The 17,565-nt window shown below is 44.2% G+C and overlaps 1 protein-coding gene across 13 annotated transcripts in view; it reads left to right on the forward strand.

The window, feature by feature from the left end:
• Positions 1-17,565, forward strand: part of BCL9 (BCL9 transcription coactivator) — a 383,396-nt gene that overhangs the window by 333,904 nt on the left and 31,927 nt on the right. For all 13 annotated transcript variants that reach the window (XM_073617281.1, XM_073617280.1, XM_073617287.1 and 10 more), the window contains 3 exons: positions 1,242-1,425; positions 9,609-9,708; positions 12,509-14,753. In XM_073617281.1, coding sequence (XP_073473382.1) covers positions 1,242-1,425; positions 9,609-9,708; positions 12,509-14,753 — 2,529 coding nt within the window. The remainder of the gene's footprint in view (positions 1-1,241; positions 1,426-9,608; positions 9,709-12,508; positions 14,754-17,565) is intronic.

The following is a 17,565-nucleotide window of genomic DNA, read 5'->3' on the forward strand; positions in this document are numbered from 1 at the left end:
GGGTGTGGAGGCGCCAACTGTGGTAGCTTGTTTATGCAAAAATAAAAGTTAGTGTAACAATTACACTTACTGGTTCGCAGGGTGGAGGTGTTTCTTTGAGATGGAAAAGTGTCCTGGGATGTGGTGTTATCTTGTTTCCTGCTCAGATTTCATTCCTTCAGGCGTCTGGGTGTGAAGTCTGTACACAGGCTGAACTGCTGCATCCAGTGCATGGAAAGCTCCACGCTGACCACTCTGGAGTGCAGAAGAGGAAATGACGTCACTGATGCACGGCAAATGTCCAGGCTGGCCAGTAGAAGGAGCTGTGAGCCCCGAGCGTGTAGCCTGTACTATCCCTGCATTATCCCTAACACCAGCCTGGACGTTTGCCGTGCATCAGTGATGTCATTTCCTCTTCTGCACTCCAGAGTGGTCAGCGTGGAGCTTTCCATGCACTGGATGCAGCAGTTCAGCCTGTGTACAGACTTCACACCCAGACGCCTGAAGGAATGAAATCTGAGCCGGAAGCAAGATAACACCACATCCCAGGACACTTTTCCATCTCAAAGAAACACCTCCACCCTGCGAACCAGTAAGTGTAATTGTTACACTAACACTTATTTTTGCATAAACAAGCTACCACAGTTGGCGCCTCCACACCCCTCCTTTTTTCAACATTGATTATCAACAGAGGTAATGGACACCCTCTGAGGATGGCTGCCTCCTCATTCTAGAATTTACCTGCCTTATTTTAATGTGCTATTATAGCTACCATTGTACTATTTACCTTAGACATCACATGTTGCGGAGCGCCGGAAAACCCCCCCTTTTGTTTCTCTGCGGATAATTTCAGATGAACACTTGTGATCGGCTCTCGAAAGCGCTGTACTAACAATCAGATTATCGTACGATCGCTTCGAAAGTGGTATTGTTTGTGCTATTTTCTGATCCTGTGTACTGGCCATTAGGCCTTTAGAAGGTTTCTTACTAGATTAAAGAGAGAATATTTGGGAATACAAGACCATGCAGGTTGGGAGAAATCCATGGTTACAGATAACAAGGGAAAATTGATCTCTAGACTGTAATGCAGCCTAAATCTTGTGACCTAATTTTATATATTAGAAAGTGATAGTTTTGGCTTTCTTGTATTACTTGAAAATGGGCATGGTAAAGGACTGAATTTCCGCCTTAATACAAATGAGAAAATTTTCACACTTATTTTCATAAACACTCATAATTTTTTTTTTTTATCCAATTTACAGACTGCAACACTACAGATCCAGTGATGCCCTTGGAATCCCACGCTCCACACAACATGACCCCTTCCAATACCTCCGTCCCCAGGTCTTCCACTCCTTCCCATGGGCCAACAATGCTGGAATCCGCACCTGGAAGGAAAACGCCATCAAAAGTGGTCTACGTCTTTTCTACTGAAATGGCCAATAAGTGAGTGCTGGTGTTGACTGGGTATGGTGTGTGTGTGTGTATATGTGTATGTATGTATGTATATGTATATATATATATTATAATATACCGATCAGCCATAACTTTATGACCACCCACCTAATATTGAGTGGGTCTCCCTGTTGCTGCAAAAGCTGCTCTGACCCATAGAGACGTGGATTCCACTAGATCTCTGATGGTATGCTGTGGTGTCCGGCACCTGGCCGTCAGTAGCAGTTGTGCCGGAAGTTTCAAAGTGGGACTTCCATGGATCTGGCTTGTTTTTCCAGCACATCCCACAGATGAGCCATTCGATTGAGAGCTGGAGAATTTGAAGGCCAAGTCAACCACCCCAAAAATGTTGTGTTCTCAAACAATTAAAAATTTACTATTCCAGAGAACACGCACAAAGTTTTCTCCTAAATTTTCTATTCTGAGGATAGATAGGCCAGGCTTCTTTGTCCACGTTCTGCAGAACAATAACATTTTATTGAAATGCTGAGATCAGTGTAGTGTGGCCAGTATTTTGCAGTCAGGTTTTTTTTTTATACTTGTTTCTCCACCCTCCTCATATACAGTACTGCTGAGCTTACATTATGAACCCAAACGCAGAGTATTGTGTGTGTGTGTGCTTTTTGGGGGGTTTTTTTTGTTTTTAAATCTCCTTGGTGCACCTGCCATACGTTGTGCTGCAGAGGACGAGGACAATTTTGTTATTGCAGTTGGCAGTGGAAAGGTTTAAATATTCTGTCAGCTGTTAACAGACAACACAGATACTTTTAAAAGCAGTGAGCATAACCTGCTTGAAGTAAGCACTTTGATAGCCTGCTAGCACTAGTCACAACTAACTCGTGTAAGAATGGTGACCTGAAATTTGCGTGATTAGACACGTGGTAATTTCCTTTAAAAAAAAAAAATTATTCTTACCTGCTCTGTGGACTGGTATTGCACAGAGTGACCCCTTACTTACCAACACCTCTAGGGTCTCACGCCGGCTTCTGTGTCTGCCCCCATAGCTAGCCGCTTGGTGTTGGGTGGGTAGACATGCAGGCTCGCTCCCAAGCCGGGGCTGTGTGTGTGTGTGTACAGACGCACACAGCGTGGCTTTGCCCCGCCCCATCTTCTCACTGGGTTTGATTGACAACAGCAGGGACCAATGGCTCTTGCTGCAATCAGTCTACTCTGTGGGACCAGTGAGAGAGCAGTAGCGCAGCGCTGATTCAATACAGGACTAATAGGGTATGTATTTAGGGTGGGGGGAACAAACAGTGAATGGCTTTTTTTTTTTTTTTTTTGACGTGCAAAATTCATAGTGACTGAGAAAAGTGTTGGGTGACTTTTTTCTGCTCCCCTTTTGAATCCCTACTCATCAGATCCTAGCACCCCTGCAGGGGTAAACCGCATGTAGTGAGTATGTGGTGGCTGCCGGACCTATCGCTCCGTCCTTCCGCAAATCCTGGGAAATCCAAGGCTTCCAGCCTTTCAAAGGATCGTTTGAAAACCTGGGTCAGAGTGTAGCAGTCTCCTTCTCTATACACCCCAATATTGTATCCTCTCCATGTGTTCTGTTTAAGGGGGACTCTAGAAAATAACTACTATTTGAAGCCTAGTGAAAGTCCTCTGTATGCCCCCCCCCCCTTTTTTTATTTTTTTTTTACTTGCCCTTTAAAAAAAAATTTACATTTTTTTTTTCATCACTTGCCGACCGTAGGACATCCTGTATGAAATTTTTTTAGCCGACGATTCTCTGTAGTGCAGAAGTGATTCGAACAGCCACTCTATCACTTCTGCGGGTGGCGGAAGGGTGTCCCACCCCCCTCTCGCCGCCTCCTTGCCTAGGCTCTGCCATCCAATCATGGAGCCCAGGAACGATGCGACCGGCGGAGATGGCTGCACAGAACAGAGAGCGAGGAACTGACATTGTTCCACCCTCTCTGTGAGCCCAGAAACAGGAAGCGGCCCATGCTGTCACAAGGGATGTTCATCCCTTTTGATGGCAATAAAGTTTTAAAAAAAAAATTGTGTAGAATAATAAAAATGTTTTAAAGCGCCCCCGTCCTTACGCATGCGTTACTCCACGCATATGTAAACGGTGATCGTACCACACGTGAGGTATTGTTGAAAACATCAAAGTAAGAACATTTATTCTAGCACCAGACCTCCTGTGCTACTCTAAACTGTTAACCTGTAAAGGCTTTTTTAAAGTGTCGCCTATGGAGAATTTTAAGTGCCGTAGTTTGCTGCCATTCCACAGACGGACTAAATTTTAAAGCGTGACATGTTGGGGTATCTATTTACTCAGCGTAACATCAGCTTTTATCGTTTACAAAAGAATGAGGTATTATATTTAGGGTTGTAACTAACGATTATTTCATAATCTATTAGTTGGCCAATTGATTGCTTCAATTAATCGATTAATTACCTTTAAAAGTGTGGTGTATAATTTAGTTAATATGTAAAGTTTTTTTAAAAAAAGGCAATTTATTCTTAAATATCTCTATGCAGTGGTAAATATAAATAACCAACTATATGGTTAGGGAGCTCTAATCCATTCTGAGAATAACAGACAGAAGAGATATACTGTATATGCTATTAGAGAGTGAATCTGGTAGGTATCAGACTTGGATCAAATTTTTTTATTTAAAGAAAAAAAAGTGTTAGACCATTTTTGCAGATTTTCAAACAGAACTGTAATATATTATATGCTGGCCATACAAAAACAGTATCTTCCGTCAACAAAAAAATTCATTTTAAGAACGTTCGTTTGATTCTCTAATAGTGGGGTCAAATCGATGTTCGTTTTCAGTGACGGGAAAATTTAGAGATAGAAAACTTCTTGGTCAAAAGAATTTTCAGACAGTGTATGTGGTTTTCATTCAGAAATTACATTAATTTTTAAACAATGTTAAAAGCAATAGAAATTTTCAAACAACATTCAGTATTAATATTCTCATCTAAAAATTGATCCGTGTGATCAAGCATAATGCTCAGTACACACCTATGCCGTTTTGCGTTTGACATTTTCTGCAGTGCTTTTTGCAGTGCTTTTTGATTTTTGAGCACTTGATTTTCCCGCGATTTTGTGTTTTAGTAACTATATGGGTGGCGTCACTTCCCATTCATTTCACAGCCGTTGTCGGCTGTGTCTTCTGCAGAGCTTCCGTCTCTGGAGACGAGACCGGATCGGCTTTAAAAAAAAAAAAAAAAAGGTATGTATACTGATTTCTTCTTTACAGGGCTAGATAGATTAGTGTTAGATCGTGGATTTTTGTAGATGGAGAGATTTTAGCATTATGCTGGACTTCCACTTTGCTTTGCATTTTTCCCCCCAAAAAATGTTTGAAAAGCCACTGCGCAAGTACCGTGTGACATAAAAATTTGCAACACCCATCATTTTATTCTATAGGGCCTCTGCTAATATAGAGAGATATAGATGGAGGGGGGGAGAGAGAGAGATGGAGGGAGAGAGAGAGATGGAGGGGGAGGGAGAGAGAGATGGAGGGGGGGAGAGAGAGAGATGGAGGGGGGGAGAGAGAGAGATGGAGGGGGGGAGAGAGAGAGATGGAGGGGGGGAGAGAGAGAGATGGAGGGGGGGAGGAGAGAGAGGTGTGTATGTGTGTGTGTATGTGTGTGTATATGTATGTATATATATATATATATATATATATATATATATATATATATATATATATATATATATATATATATATATATATAATCTCTATATAGAGGGATGGAGAGAGATATATAAATGGTAATTTTCTAGCAAAAACAAAAAGTCGATTTTGGCATGTTGGAGAGAAATGTCCGAATTGGCCCAGATGGTGGGAAGTGGTTAATATATAAGGCTTCGTGTCCTACATTTAAACAGACTAGTTATTCTTTTCTAGCATGTAGCTGTTGTCATTCTTTATAACCTTTCTCACAGTTGTTGCAGTAATGGTAGTAAATTCCAGAAAGTGTATATACTGTCTCCCATAACACTAATGATTTACTAGCTTGTCGTGTGAAATGTCTCTATAGAGGTTGCTGAAGGAAATGTGAGCCGTTTGGTAATACACACCTGTGCCTGGTTAGAAGTTGAGGTTGTTTACTTCTTGCAGTCGTGTTTTGGGTTTCCTTCACTGAAGGAGAAAATGTTTCTGTGGTAGAGGGGCTCCCAGATGTAACAGGGCATGTATGCCAGGTATTTCTGCACCACCCCTATCTATAACATCTGGACTTTGTTGTACAGTAATGGTGTCCAAACATGTCCTAATACTGGCACATCTCAGAACCTACAAGAACCACGCCATGTAAGGCAAAACGCTGGAGCAATAAGTACTTCTAGTCATCAGACGTTTTAATTATCGCTTCTTTCTCTTTGGAGAACAAGGAGCAAGCATAATGCCTTCCTTGCACTAGCTTGCCAAGACAGAGTATATCGCTTGAAGTTGTAGCAGCACTGGAGGAGAGTTGAGGGGCAGGGTGGTCACCCTTCTTTTATGTTTAAGGTCTGTCTTGGGGGCATAGTTATGAAGCAGAGAATGGCTTTCACCAGATATTCGTGGCATATCGCTGTCATCTAAAGCGCATGAAGAAGATTCACCTGCAGCCAATGTCCAATTCACTGCTTTATAAATGCATGTCTTAACCACTTGCCTGCCTGCTCATAGTACATTTACAGTAGTACTTTTGATTACGAGCATAATCCGTTCCAGAATACTTGTAATCCAAAGCGCTCGTATATCAAAGCGAGTTTCCCCATAGGAATCAATGGAAACTCAGATAATTAGTTCCACAGCCACTGCTTGTCTATGCAGTACCGCATGTGGCCAGAGGTGGGAGGGGGCACCGGAGACGCTCGGAAATGCTCTGAGACCACTCAGACGCTCAGAGACGCTCGGAAACCGAACTGTCTCGGAAATTATTTAAATTTAATTTGGGTACATCGTTGCATGACCGAGCAATTGCCAGTTAAAGTGTTACTAAACCCAGGAGCCTGCATTCACTATATCTGGTCTCCCACAGTACACAGAACATGGAAATGCAATTATTTTGGTAACTAAAAATACCTAAATACCTTTTCTCAGCAGTCGTCATTTTTAATAGTTCCTGGTGAAGCTTGTAGGAGGAGTTTTCATACTGCACTGAGCTGTCCTATGAGGCTGCAGGACTCCTGACCCTCTGTCTGGACAGTGCCAATTGGCCCTGTGCTGATCACATGCACCCTCCCAAGAAAAAAAATCCTCTTTAGCAATACACACCATACTGAGCATGTGCAGCCTGACTCAAAGCCTCTGTCTTATCTGGACTTGTCTAGGGGGACAGTGCAGGGAGGGAAGGATCTGTGCATACAGGATCAAACAGCCTTTTTACACAATGCAGAGGATTAACCCCTTAGGTTCCACAGTGAGTATAACAAGCCTGATTTACTGCATATACAGAATGATTTTACTGCTGTGGGTTTAGTTGCACTTTAAAGCAGCACAGTGCTGAATAGCAAAAAATAGCCTGATCATGAAGGGGGTAAAACCTTCTGCAGCTCAAGTGGTTAACCCCTTGGCGCTGACCGCCTCTCGGCCCTTTAAGAGTTCTAAAAGCAAGGAGGTGGAGATGGACATTCGGGTCATGTGACCGTTGTGATTGGCTGTCACAGCAGTCGTATGATCGAAAAGCTCCCAATCGCAAGTATGCATCGGGGGCTTACCTATCCCCGTCGGCTGCCGTGCTTGGCGTTTAAGGTCCACCCGCCGAGAGGCTGCATATATGCGTACTGTTGGTGCCATGGAGTTAAAGAGGAACTGCAGTCTTCTCACATAATTTGTAATAAAAACATCTTTGCCATTCTGAAACTTCCCTCTAACCACTTTGCATATTATTTTATATATACTGTGATTTTGTACTTGCCAAATATGCTGCAGAAATCTCCCTCCACTGAGTCTGGCTGCATCCATTTTAACCGTGGGCAGCTGAAGCTGCTGCCTGTTCACTTCCTGGATTTACACACAGAGGCACAGGTCCAGCTCTGCAGCTCTCATTGGCCCTCTTATGACTCATCCCCCCTCCCTTCCTGGCAAACCCACAAGAGTGAGAGAGAGAGCTGTGCGTGATGTCATAAGCCCTAGGCTAATGACAAGAAGCAGGAAGTGGGGTGTATAAGGTATTTACTGGCAGAAAAAAAGTTTTACTATCCAAAGTTAAAACAACAAGGAGGGCAGAAGATTTAATAGATGGAAAGATGAAAAAAATGACCGAAGGTCCACTTTTTAAAGTATATCTGAAACCATTTTTTGGCATGGGTTATGAACAAGACATAAAGACTTGTTTTTCTGCCCACGTTGGGGAGATTTTCTTTTAATTTTCTGTCCAACGACAAGAAGTGAAAACCTCCTGGACAGTTCCGTGTCACCGTTGGATGTCATGTGCAGTCAGGAGTATAGAAAATACATCGGAGTGTAAAGAGAATAGGGTTTAGGAGTATGTTGTGTCCCCTGTAAGTTATGTATATCTCTCTGCCGCACTTTGGATGCAGTTGCTAAGAGTATCTAACATACAGTACAGTATGCAAGCAAATGTAACATACAGCAGCACCTTGATAGTAAGGCATCAAAATCACCCCCTTCCCCGCAGACAATTAGCATCACCACCACCCAGTCAATTTTAGAGTGACCTGATCAGCAACAATGCATGTTAATGAGACAGTAGTGATGTGCAGGTCAGCAGCAGGGGGGACACAGGAGTTTGACATTCGTGGAAGTGTCCGTTTCAGAAGACTTCAGCTGTATTTGGGAGCATTGCTCGGTGGTGCAGGCAGCGGGAGAGGTAATTATTACTTTTTGCTTCTTTGCAGGTACAACATAATTAAAGTGAGTTTATGTAACTGACTGTGTCCCTCTGATCTCAGACTACCTGGATCACATGGTCTCACTACAGCCAATATTGTTTTCGCGTTATGCATTCCATCCCATTATAGCCCCGATGGCCCCTGTCCACTCCACCCACCTTGTGAAGGGCACAACCAATGTGCAGCACCAAGTAGAAAACACAACCTGTCTACACACACACACACACACACATATATATATATAGTATTTCTGAAAACATGCATTTATTGTAAAGTGAAAAGCATATATTCATTTCTTGTAATTGCTAACGTGACTTTGTTTACAGAATTGCTGTATCTTTTTTTTTTTTTTTTTTTTTTTTTTTTTTTTAAATTACATATAGAGATTTGTAGATTGATTAGACCCCTCAGTGCAGCTGTGCTTTCTCATAGCAGCAGTTAGACCCGTTTCACACTGAGGCAGTTTTCATGCGTTTTAGTGCTAGAAATGGCGCCTGATAACTGCCTCCCATTCATTGCAATGGGTGCTTTCACACACGGGCGGTGCGCTTGCGGGACTTTAGAAAAAGTCCTGCAAGCATCTTTGGGGCGGTTTGGCAGCGCTGTATACAGTGCTCCCATTCCAATGAATAGGCAGCGCTTCCGAAGTGCCTGAAAAGAGCTTTGGAAGCATCGCAACACAGGAGTTTTTAACTCCTCCTTTGGGGTTAAAAGCGCCCAGCTAGCCGACAAAAAGCGCCGCTAAAACTAGCGGTGCTTTACCGCTAACGCACAGGTGGCCCCAGTATTGAAAGGGGTATTAAGATAACTTCTCATCCAGGGAGTGCATTGCTTTCAGCGAGCTCCAAATCACAACCTTGAGTCCTGGTTCACACTGATGCGGTGCGAAATCTGCACCACATCCAAATCGCACCCCGTTCATGCGAACCGCTGCAAGTGTGTATGTTAACGACCCCTCGAAATCTGATCGCAAAACACAGTGCAATTTGCATAATTGCCCATATAGATGGTGCGATTTTTCTTTCCTTCAACCACGAGTTGCAGGAAAGAAAATCACTCGAGTCTCCCCGTCAACACAGTCAGAATCTCTCCCACGGAACTATTGTGTTCTCTCTGGGTGGGCTTGATGGAGAAACTGCAGCTATAGCCACTAGCAATAATGGCATGAAAAATCCAACATGGTGGTTGTACCCAAATCTATTGATGGATCGACTTTGGTACAATCAGCCTGCCCATACATAGTTTTGATGAACCGGCCTAGATTTGTATCCTCTATGAGCGGCTCTAGTATAGTGTATAGTCTTTGCCGATTAAATATTGCTCAGCCTGATCTCTGATGCTTTTTTTTTTTCCTCCACAGAGCTGCAGAAGCGGTCATGAAGGGACAGGCAGAATCGATTGTCCTCTTCCACATACAGAGCACCTCAAACAGCAAAGCTGAGCGCACTTCAACTCCTACGGTGGGGATTTCTTACCTCCTATTTAATAACTGCACTTTCTCCTTAATGTTACTTCTCTTACAGATGTTTGCGTTTGAGCACCAACACTATATACTTCTATTAATCTGAAAGTGTACTCTTAGTGCCTACCTCTTCCTAGCACACTTCCCTTTCCTATTACACTTCCTAGCCCAGAGACTCAACAGGAAGGGAGAGGAAATCTCTACAAAGTGAGCTGAATCCTCTCTTAGACAGTTGTCACTTTTACAGGTGTTCACATTGAGTTTTCCCTTCACCTCTTGTTCTGATGACAACTGTAAAAAAAAATTCAGATTTCCCATCACTTGGTGTCTGAAAATAGCCACATGACAAATAGGAGCAATGTAATCAGAGGAGACACAGAGGTCAAAAAATATGACGGGGTTTTGTTCCTTACCTACTCCGATCTAAAACAGAAATCGGAACAATTTGGCTATACATCCTTTAAATTGTAGTCATTCTTTCTTGAAGCAGCAATTTCAGCTCAGGTTGGATGCTCCTTTTTTAGGCTGCATTCACACCTGGGAGTTTTCAATCATAGGCAGAATCGCCACGATTTCAACACGCCCAGATGTGAATGAAAAATCGCACAACGCACATACCGGATGCCATTGATTTGCATTGCACCTAAAAATGTGGTTCTGCCGCATCACGTGAAGCATGTCGCCCCAAAAGAAGCGGCTGAACTTATTTTGGGCAGCAAGCTTCACACGATGTGGTTTGTCAGGGTTTCCGCGCGATTTATCGCAGGAGAACCATACTGCGTTTTTAGGTGCCTTTTCAAATGAATGGCATCTGAAATTTGCGCTTTGTCATTCACACCTGGGCGATTTGAAATCGTGAGCAGAATCGCAGCGACTCTGCCCATGATTCAAAACGCCCAGATGTGAATGCAGCCTAAAGCTTCATGTACACTACAGCTTCTAAACTTGAGTTTAGGCGCTTTGGGCGTTTGTTTTTTTGCCAACGCTGTCCAAGTACACATAGGCTTTAGGGATCATTTAGGAGATGCTGCAGTTAGGGAAGGTTCAACCCCCCTCTCTTGAACGTAGAAGAATCGCATTTAGGATACAAATGTTTTGACCTCCGGGCCACAAAACGCGCTGAAATCACGATTTTGCCGCTTTTTGCGTCTTCCCGTGGCAGTCGGTCATATTGGACTATGTGCACATGAAGTCTCACACATGCTGTCTTATCTTCTTTCTAAACTCAGCAGGACCAAGACTATCTCCTAACTGCTGAAGGAAATAGAATATAGCTGATAAACTATTCTTTTAAGTTTCTTCCATATAATCCTGTCGCAACTTTTTTGTTTATGAGAATCAGTAGCCAACATTAAGCTGAGTCAGGAGGTTAAAGATGAGCTCCAAGCTCCTTCAGAAAAAATGAAGTCAGCAGCTACAAATACTGTAGCTGCTGACTTTTAATATAAGGACTCTTACCTGTCAAGGGGTCCCTCGATGTCCTTACCCGAGCCGAATTCGCGAGTCGCGCTGTGCCTTGTGAATGGTCCCATAGTCTTCTGGTATCTGTGAGGTGTCCCAGAAGACTGCGGGGGAAGGAGGGCGCCTGAACTTTGAGTGGCGATCTGAGCCGGAAGTGGGAGCAGGTCAAAAATGCAGCTCTGGCAACCTGTGAAAAAAAAAAAAAATCAAATGCGGAAAACTATCTGACGATCCTGCCAGAAATTCATTGGGCTCCCAACTTCCTGTATCGAGCCAACAAAGCTAAATAAAATTCTAAGCAGTGTTGTCAGTTCTGCTTGATTTTCCACCTTGCTGAACATCCTTCTCCTACCTCCCCATTGCTGCACATCCCCCTTCTCCTACCCCCTATTACTTACATTCTCAGTACTGAATCCCATCATATACCACCAGCTGTCTGCCTTTTCTCCCCCTCTTCTGCTGTTTCGTTGTGTCAGAAGCACTGTATTTTCTGCGCACAATGGGACGTTTCAACCAACTTTATTTCTAGCTGGATCACCTAGAATTAAAGAGGTTAAAAAAAAAAATGAAAGTCAGCAGCTACAAATCCTGTAGCTGCTGACTTTACTAAAAGGACACCTACCTGTTCAGGGATCCAGCGCCATCCTTACCTGGGCTAGTTCTTCACTAGCTTTCGGGTTCCCATTGCTGGCATCCTAACTGTGGGCAGCTGGCTATGCTGCTTTTGGCTTCACAGCCAGCTACCCACTGCGCATCTACAAGCAGCGCTGTGCTATGTAAATGGTTTTGTAGTCTTCTGGGACCTGTGACGTGTCCCAGAAGACTTTGGGGAGGGGAGAACTTTTGCTCAGATCTCAGTGGGTATCTGTCTAAACTAGGTACCCATAAATCCCCCCCCGAAATGTGGCGGGGAGGAGGACTTAAAGTGGAACGTCTCTTTTTGGGTGAAGTTCTGCTTTAAGTTTTTTTGTTTTTGTTTTTTTTATAGAGGGGTAGCATGGTAACTTAGGTATGAGTTGTGTTGTATTTTTATCTATTTATTTATCTTTTGAAGGTTTTGCCCACGCGTTCACTTTAATTGATTCTTTTTCTAAAATGTGAATCTTTAAGGTGAAGGATATTGGATTAATTTGCAGTGAGGAGACCACTTTTAGCATAGCGGGTGGGCACTTTTTGATAAATGTAGTCTTCTTCCCACTTGCCACATATTCAGTCCGGTAGCTTTCACCATTATTTTAAATAATCTGATAGTCTGGATGTTATTGGGCAGTGATATTCAAGACAAGTGTTTGTTTTTTCCCAAGCAAAAGTTTATTCTTATTTTTGTGTTTCTGCAGAATACTCCAATCTCTACCAGTATTCGGAATGAACCTAAAGCAAACCCACGGGCACCTACACCCCAGGAGCAGAACCATTCACAGCCGGCCAAAGTGCAATCCAACCCACCTGGCCCAGCACTGCCTTCCAAGCCTGCAGCTCCTCACTGTTCTATTGGACAAGAAGGTGGAGTTGTGGAGAGCAAAGTAGCAGCCAGCAGCCCTGCCAACTCTAATGTATTACAGACTGAAGGATGCGGGCAAAGTTCGACCCCCAACAACCAAGCTGCCAGTCCAGTGTCTCAAGGGAACGTTGCTCCTCCAGTAGAGATTAAAACGGAGACAAAAAATTCCTCACAGCCGGTGCCTAGTGGGGAACAACCACCTTTAGGCGAAAATCCTGATGGACTATCACAAGAACAGCTGGAGCATCGAGAGAGGTCTTTACAAACCCTTAGAGACATCCAAAGGATGCTTTTCCCCGATGAAAAAGAGTTTGCCCTAAAAGACCTTGCAGGCCAAAATGTTGGGCCTCAACAAAACTCTGGAATGCTGGACAATCCTCAGAAAAAACTTGAAGGGCCAATACAGGCAATGATGGCTCAATCACAAAACTTAGGCAAAGGCCCAGGGCCCCATCCTGACGGAGGAATGCCATTTGTCCCCCAAGGACATAGGGACATGCCTTTTTCACCAGAGGATATGGTACCTCCACCGATGAATCCTCAGCCTGGCCAAGATCACCTTGATCACATGACCCCAGAGCAGGTGGCATGGCTGAAACTGCAGCAGGAGTTCTATGAGGAAAAACGTCGCAAACAGGAGCAAGCAGTGGTGCAACAGAGATCCTTACAGGACATGATGGTACACCAGCATGGACCCAGAGGAATGGTCAGGGGTCCTCCACCTCCTTATCAGATAAACCCTGGGGAAGGCTGGGGTCCTGGCGGTCCAGAGCCTTACCCGGATGGAATGGGCATGCCACATCCAATGCCCCCGAAAGGCATGCCCCCTCATCCAAATGTGCCTGGAAGCCAAATGCAGCGATTACCTGGTTTTGTTGGAATGATAAACCCTGATATGGAAGGACCTAATGTACCAAATCCTGGATCCAGACCTGGGCTTCCCGGTGTTAATTGGCCAGATGAGGTGCCAAAAATTCCTGATGGACGTAGCTTTCCCCCTGGACAGAGCATATTTAGCGGCCCAGGGCGAGGGGAGCGCTTCCCCAACCCACAGAGTTTGCAAGATGAGATTTTTCATCAGCACGTATCGGAAAAGCAGCTTGGCATGCCCCCTGGCATTACTATGGAGGGCATAAGACCTGTCATGGAAATAAACAGAGTTATGCCACCTCAAAGGAGTATGGAGCCTGGGAGTGGTCTGTTCCCTCGTATGCCTGGAGATGCAGCACTGAGCCCATCAAGGATGGAATTCCATAAAGGGATGCCTCCTAACATGGGCCCAAACCGAGAGGTAGAGTTTGGCATGGGTCCGGGCAATATGAACATGAAAGTTGACATGAACCTTAATGTCAACATGAACTCTAACCAGCATTTAATGTCTCAAAAGTTGAGAGATGTGATGGGCCCAGAGGAAATGATTAGGATGAGGCCTGGGAGCAATGAAATGCTTTCTAACCAGCAAAAAATGCATTCTGCACCCCTTGAACACTCCCAACAGGAGTATATTATGGGCTCCAGACCTTATCTCAATATGTCCCAGGTCCCTGGAGGAGTACTGAGGAACCCCAGAGAACAGATAGGGCCTGATCAAAGGACTAACAGCCGCCTCAGCCACATGCCACCTCTACCTCTCAACCCAAACAATAACCCAGGCAACCTCAACGTTGCGCCGCCCGGTCAACGCAGCCTGGGCCGTAAGCCTTTGGATAATGTTTCCGTTTCTGGCGGTCAAGTGAACTCTCCTGGTGTGAATCCTTTAAAATCCCCAACCATGCGCCAGGTCCAGTCTCCGATGCTAGGCTCCCCTTCTGGTAACCTTAAATCCCCTCAAACACCTTCTCAGTTAGCCGGGATGTTGACAGGACCAACGGCAGCAGCTGCTGCTTCCATTAAGTCCCCGCCCGTCATGGGGTCTGCTGCTGCTTCCCCTGTCCACCTGAAGTCTCCGTCCTTACCTGTACCTTCCCCAGGTTGGACGTCTTCTCCTAAGCCTCCAATGCAAAGTCCAGGAATACCCCCAAACCAGCACAAACCGCCGCTTGGCATCACATCACCAGCGATGATGGGGAATATGGAAGCTGGTAAGTTCTGCCATCTGTATCTTCCATTTTTACTGGTATATTTTAAGAAATGTAGGTTTGTCTTTTGGACTTTTTCTTTTAACAGGAAACTGCAATGGATTAACGAGTGCACTTTAGTTTATTGTAAAGTCTACCAAAAAGTAATATTTGATACAACCTTTGACAATCTATATATGGTTGCTGTGCTATGTTTGGTTGTATTCCATGCTCTTATGTGTGCGGTTTCCCACTGGAACCTTTTGCTTGTATAGTGGATTCACTCTTCTTGCTTAATGGGCTTTTGTTCGTGTTAGTACTGCTTCTCTTCTAATTTAATTAAGTGGGAATACAAAAGCAGGTTGAATGCAGATCAGAAGGAGATCAACTGCAGGTCAAGTGCACCTGTCCTTCTCTAATCTCAGAAGCATTTCAAACCGATCTTGAATAAGAGCGACACAAGCCTACGGCCCCTTTCACATTGGTGGAGTCCCCCAGCAGATCTGCCTGCTCCACTCTGAGCAGGCGAATGACCGGTCCATGTCCGCTCCGCTAATGCATAGTGGACACAGATACATCCCGCTTTCTTCTATGGGTGGTCGGATGTAAACAAGCCGCCTGTCCGTTTTTACATTGGACTGTTGTCGAATCCGCCAGACGGATGAGGAAACGGATCCCCCATCCGTCTGTTTTTAGCAGATTGGGTGTCAATGGACACCCGTTGTTCCATAGAGTGCAATAGATGGACAGATCGGGTCACCCTGTCGTTTTTTTAGGCCGATTCGCCCCAACCCCCAGCTCCCCCCCCCCCCCCCGTGTGAAAGGGGCCTGACTCCTGTCAACACAGGTCGGTAATTTATATCGAATAAATGTGTTATTAAATTGGCTATTCTAATACCGGCCGTCATTCTGCCTGTGTGTATGTCGATCTGTCTGACAGAAGCTGTCCGGCTTCTGTCAGACGTGCATGCTGGGAAAACCAGCAGTAGACTGACTTCCGATCAGCACTCCCAGCCAATGGCAGAGAGCGCTGATCGGAGTGTTCTGGCTGGGGTGGGGGTGGGGGTCAGAATACAACAGCTCAGTGGGGGAGATTGCTGGACTAACCTCGCATGGTTAATACACTGTCTCCGATCGGAGCTGTAGGTTGTACCCAGGCTTAAGAGTCACTGGAATATAATACAATCTGTCATTAAAACAATCTCTGTACAATCAGCTTTAGGTCCAACAAAACTATACAGTGAGCACCTACCTAAACTATTCAGTCAGTGCCCTTGCACTTTATAGTTGTTGGTAAATCTAAAGGAGAATCGGCTTGCAAAATGTTGTGTAGTGCTAAAAGTGTAATTGACCACTTCCATACCGGGCCTATTCTGGCACGCCTCTCCTACATGTAAAAATATTTTTTTTGCTGGAAAATTACACAGAACCCCCAAACATTATATATGATAAATGCCTATTTTTTTTTTTTTTTTTTTAGCAGAGACTCTAGTTAATTAAATGGCAATTGTTGCACGGTATTTGCGCAGGAATTTTTCAAACACTTTTTTTGGGAAAAAATTCCTAAATTAAAAAAAAAAAACACGATAAAGTTAGCCCAGTTTTTTTTGTTACGCTGAGTAAATAGATACCTAACATGTCATGCTTTTAAAATTGCGCACACTCGTGGAATGGCGCCAAACTTTGGTACTTAAATCTCTATAGGGAATGCTTTCATTTTTTTTTTTTTACAGGTTACCAGTTTAGCGTTAGAGGAGGTCTTGGGCTGGAATTGTTGCTCTTGCTCTAACGCACATGGCAATACTTCACATGAGGGATTTGAATGCCGTTTACATATGTGGGCGCGACTTCTGAGCGTGGGGATGGGGCGCTTTCATTTTTATTTTTTTATTTTACTTTTATATTTTTTTTACTCTTTCTCTTTATTTTTTATTTTTTTATCGCATTTATTCCTATTACAAGGAATGTGAAGATCCCTCGTAATAGGAATAGTGAGTGACCGGTCCTCTTTATGGGGAGATCTGAGGTCAATAAGACCCCAGATCTCTCCTCCAGGCTGGAAAAACTGAGATTAAAAAAAAAATGAACTCTCTCTGCCTTTCCAGCCGAGTTCCCGGCTTTGTTTACATCCGCCGGCCCGGAAGTGATGTCATAACGTCTGGTCTGGGCCTCCAAGGGTCATAGAGATGACTGGGGATCATCTGGTCACCAGAAATCCTTATGATCAACTTCCGGCAGCAACCGATTTGCTCTCTGGCTCGCCAATCGTACGGGCGAACCCAGAGAAGCGCCGGAGGGAGGGGGGTGTTGTCCCCTCCCGCCGTCTGTAAGAAAGATCAAGCGGCTGAACTACTGCTATAGTTGTTCTTGCGGTGCACAGAATCGCCGACCGAAAAAGAAGATATATGCCTGTAGCTGCACCCATCATTCAGATATCCCCACTCAAAGTCCACGACGTCATACGACTTCCTTGGGCTGGAAGTGGTTAAAGACAAAATGTTTTCTTTAGTTTTGGGTACAGTGGAGATGGATTAGAACCTCTGTCAGTTTTTATTGCTGTCTGGGTCCCCGTTACGGGAGATTCACCCTAATTGTCCGGTTTACAAGTAAAAAAGATCCCAAATGTTAGGTTGTCCCCAGAAAAATAATAGAGGTGAAAATTAGAGATGCGGTCAAAACATGTCAGCCGAAAATTGTGTTTTCGGCATTTTGAAGATAGAGGGGGAAAAAAAGGTGCCGATAATGGTAAAAAATTGATTTTTCAGCAATTTTACCACAATTTTGTCACTATTTTACTGTGCTTGTTTTTCATACTTCATGTGACTCAGAAACCGCA

The sequence above is a fragment of the Aquarana catesbeiana genome, linkage group LG02, assembly GCF_042186555.1.
Source record: "Aquarana catesbeiana isolate 2022-GZ linkage group LG02, ASM4218655v1, whole genome shotgun sequence".
Classification (NCBI taxonomy): Eukaryota; Metazoa; Chordata; class Amphibia; order Anura; family Ranidae; genus Aquarana; species Aquarana catesbeiana.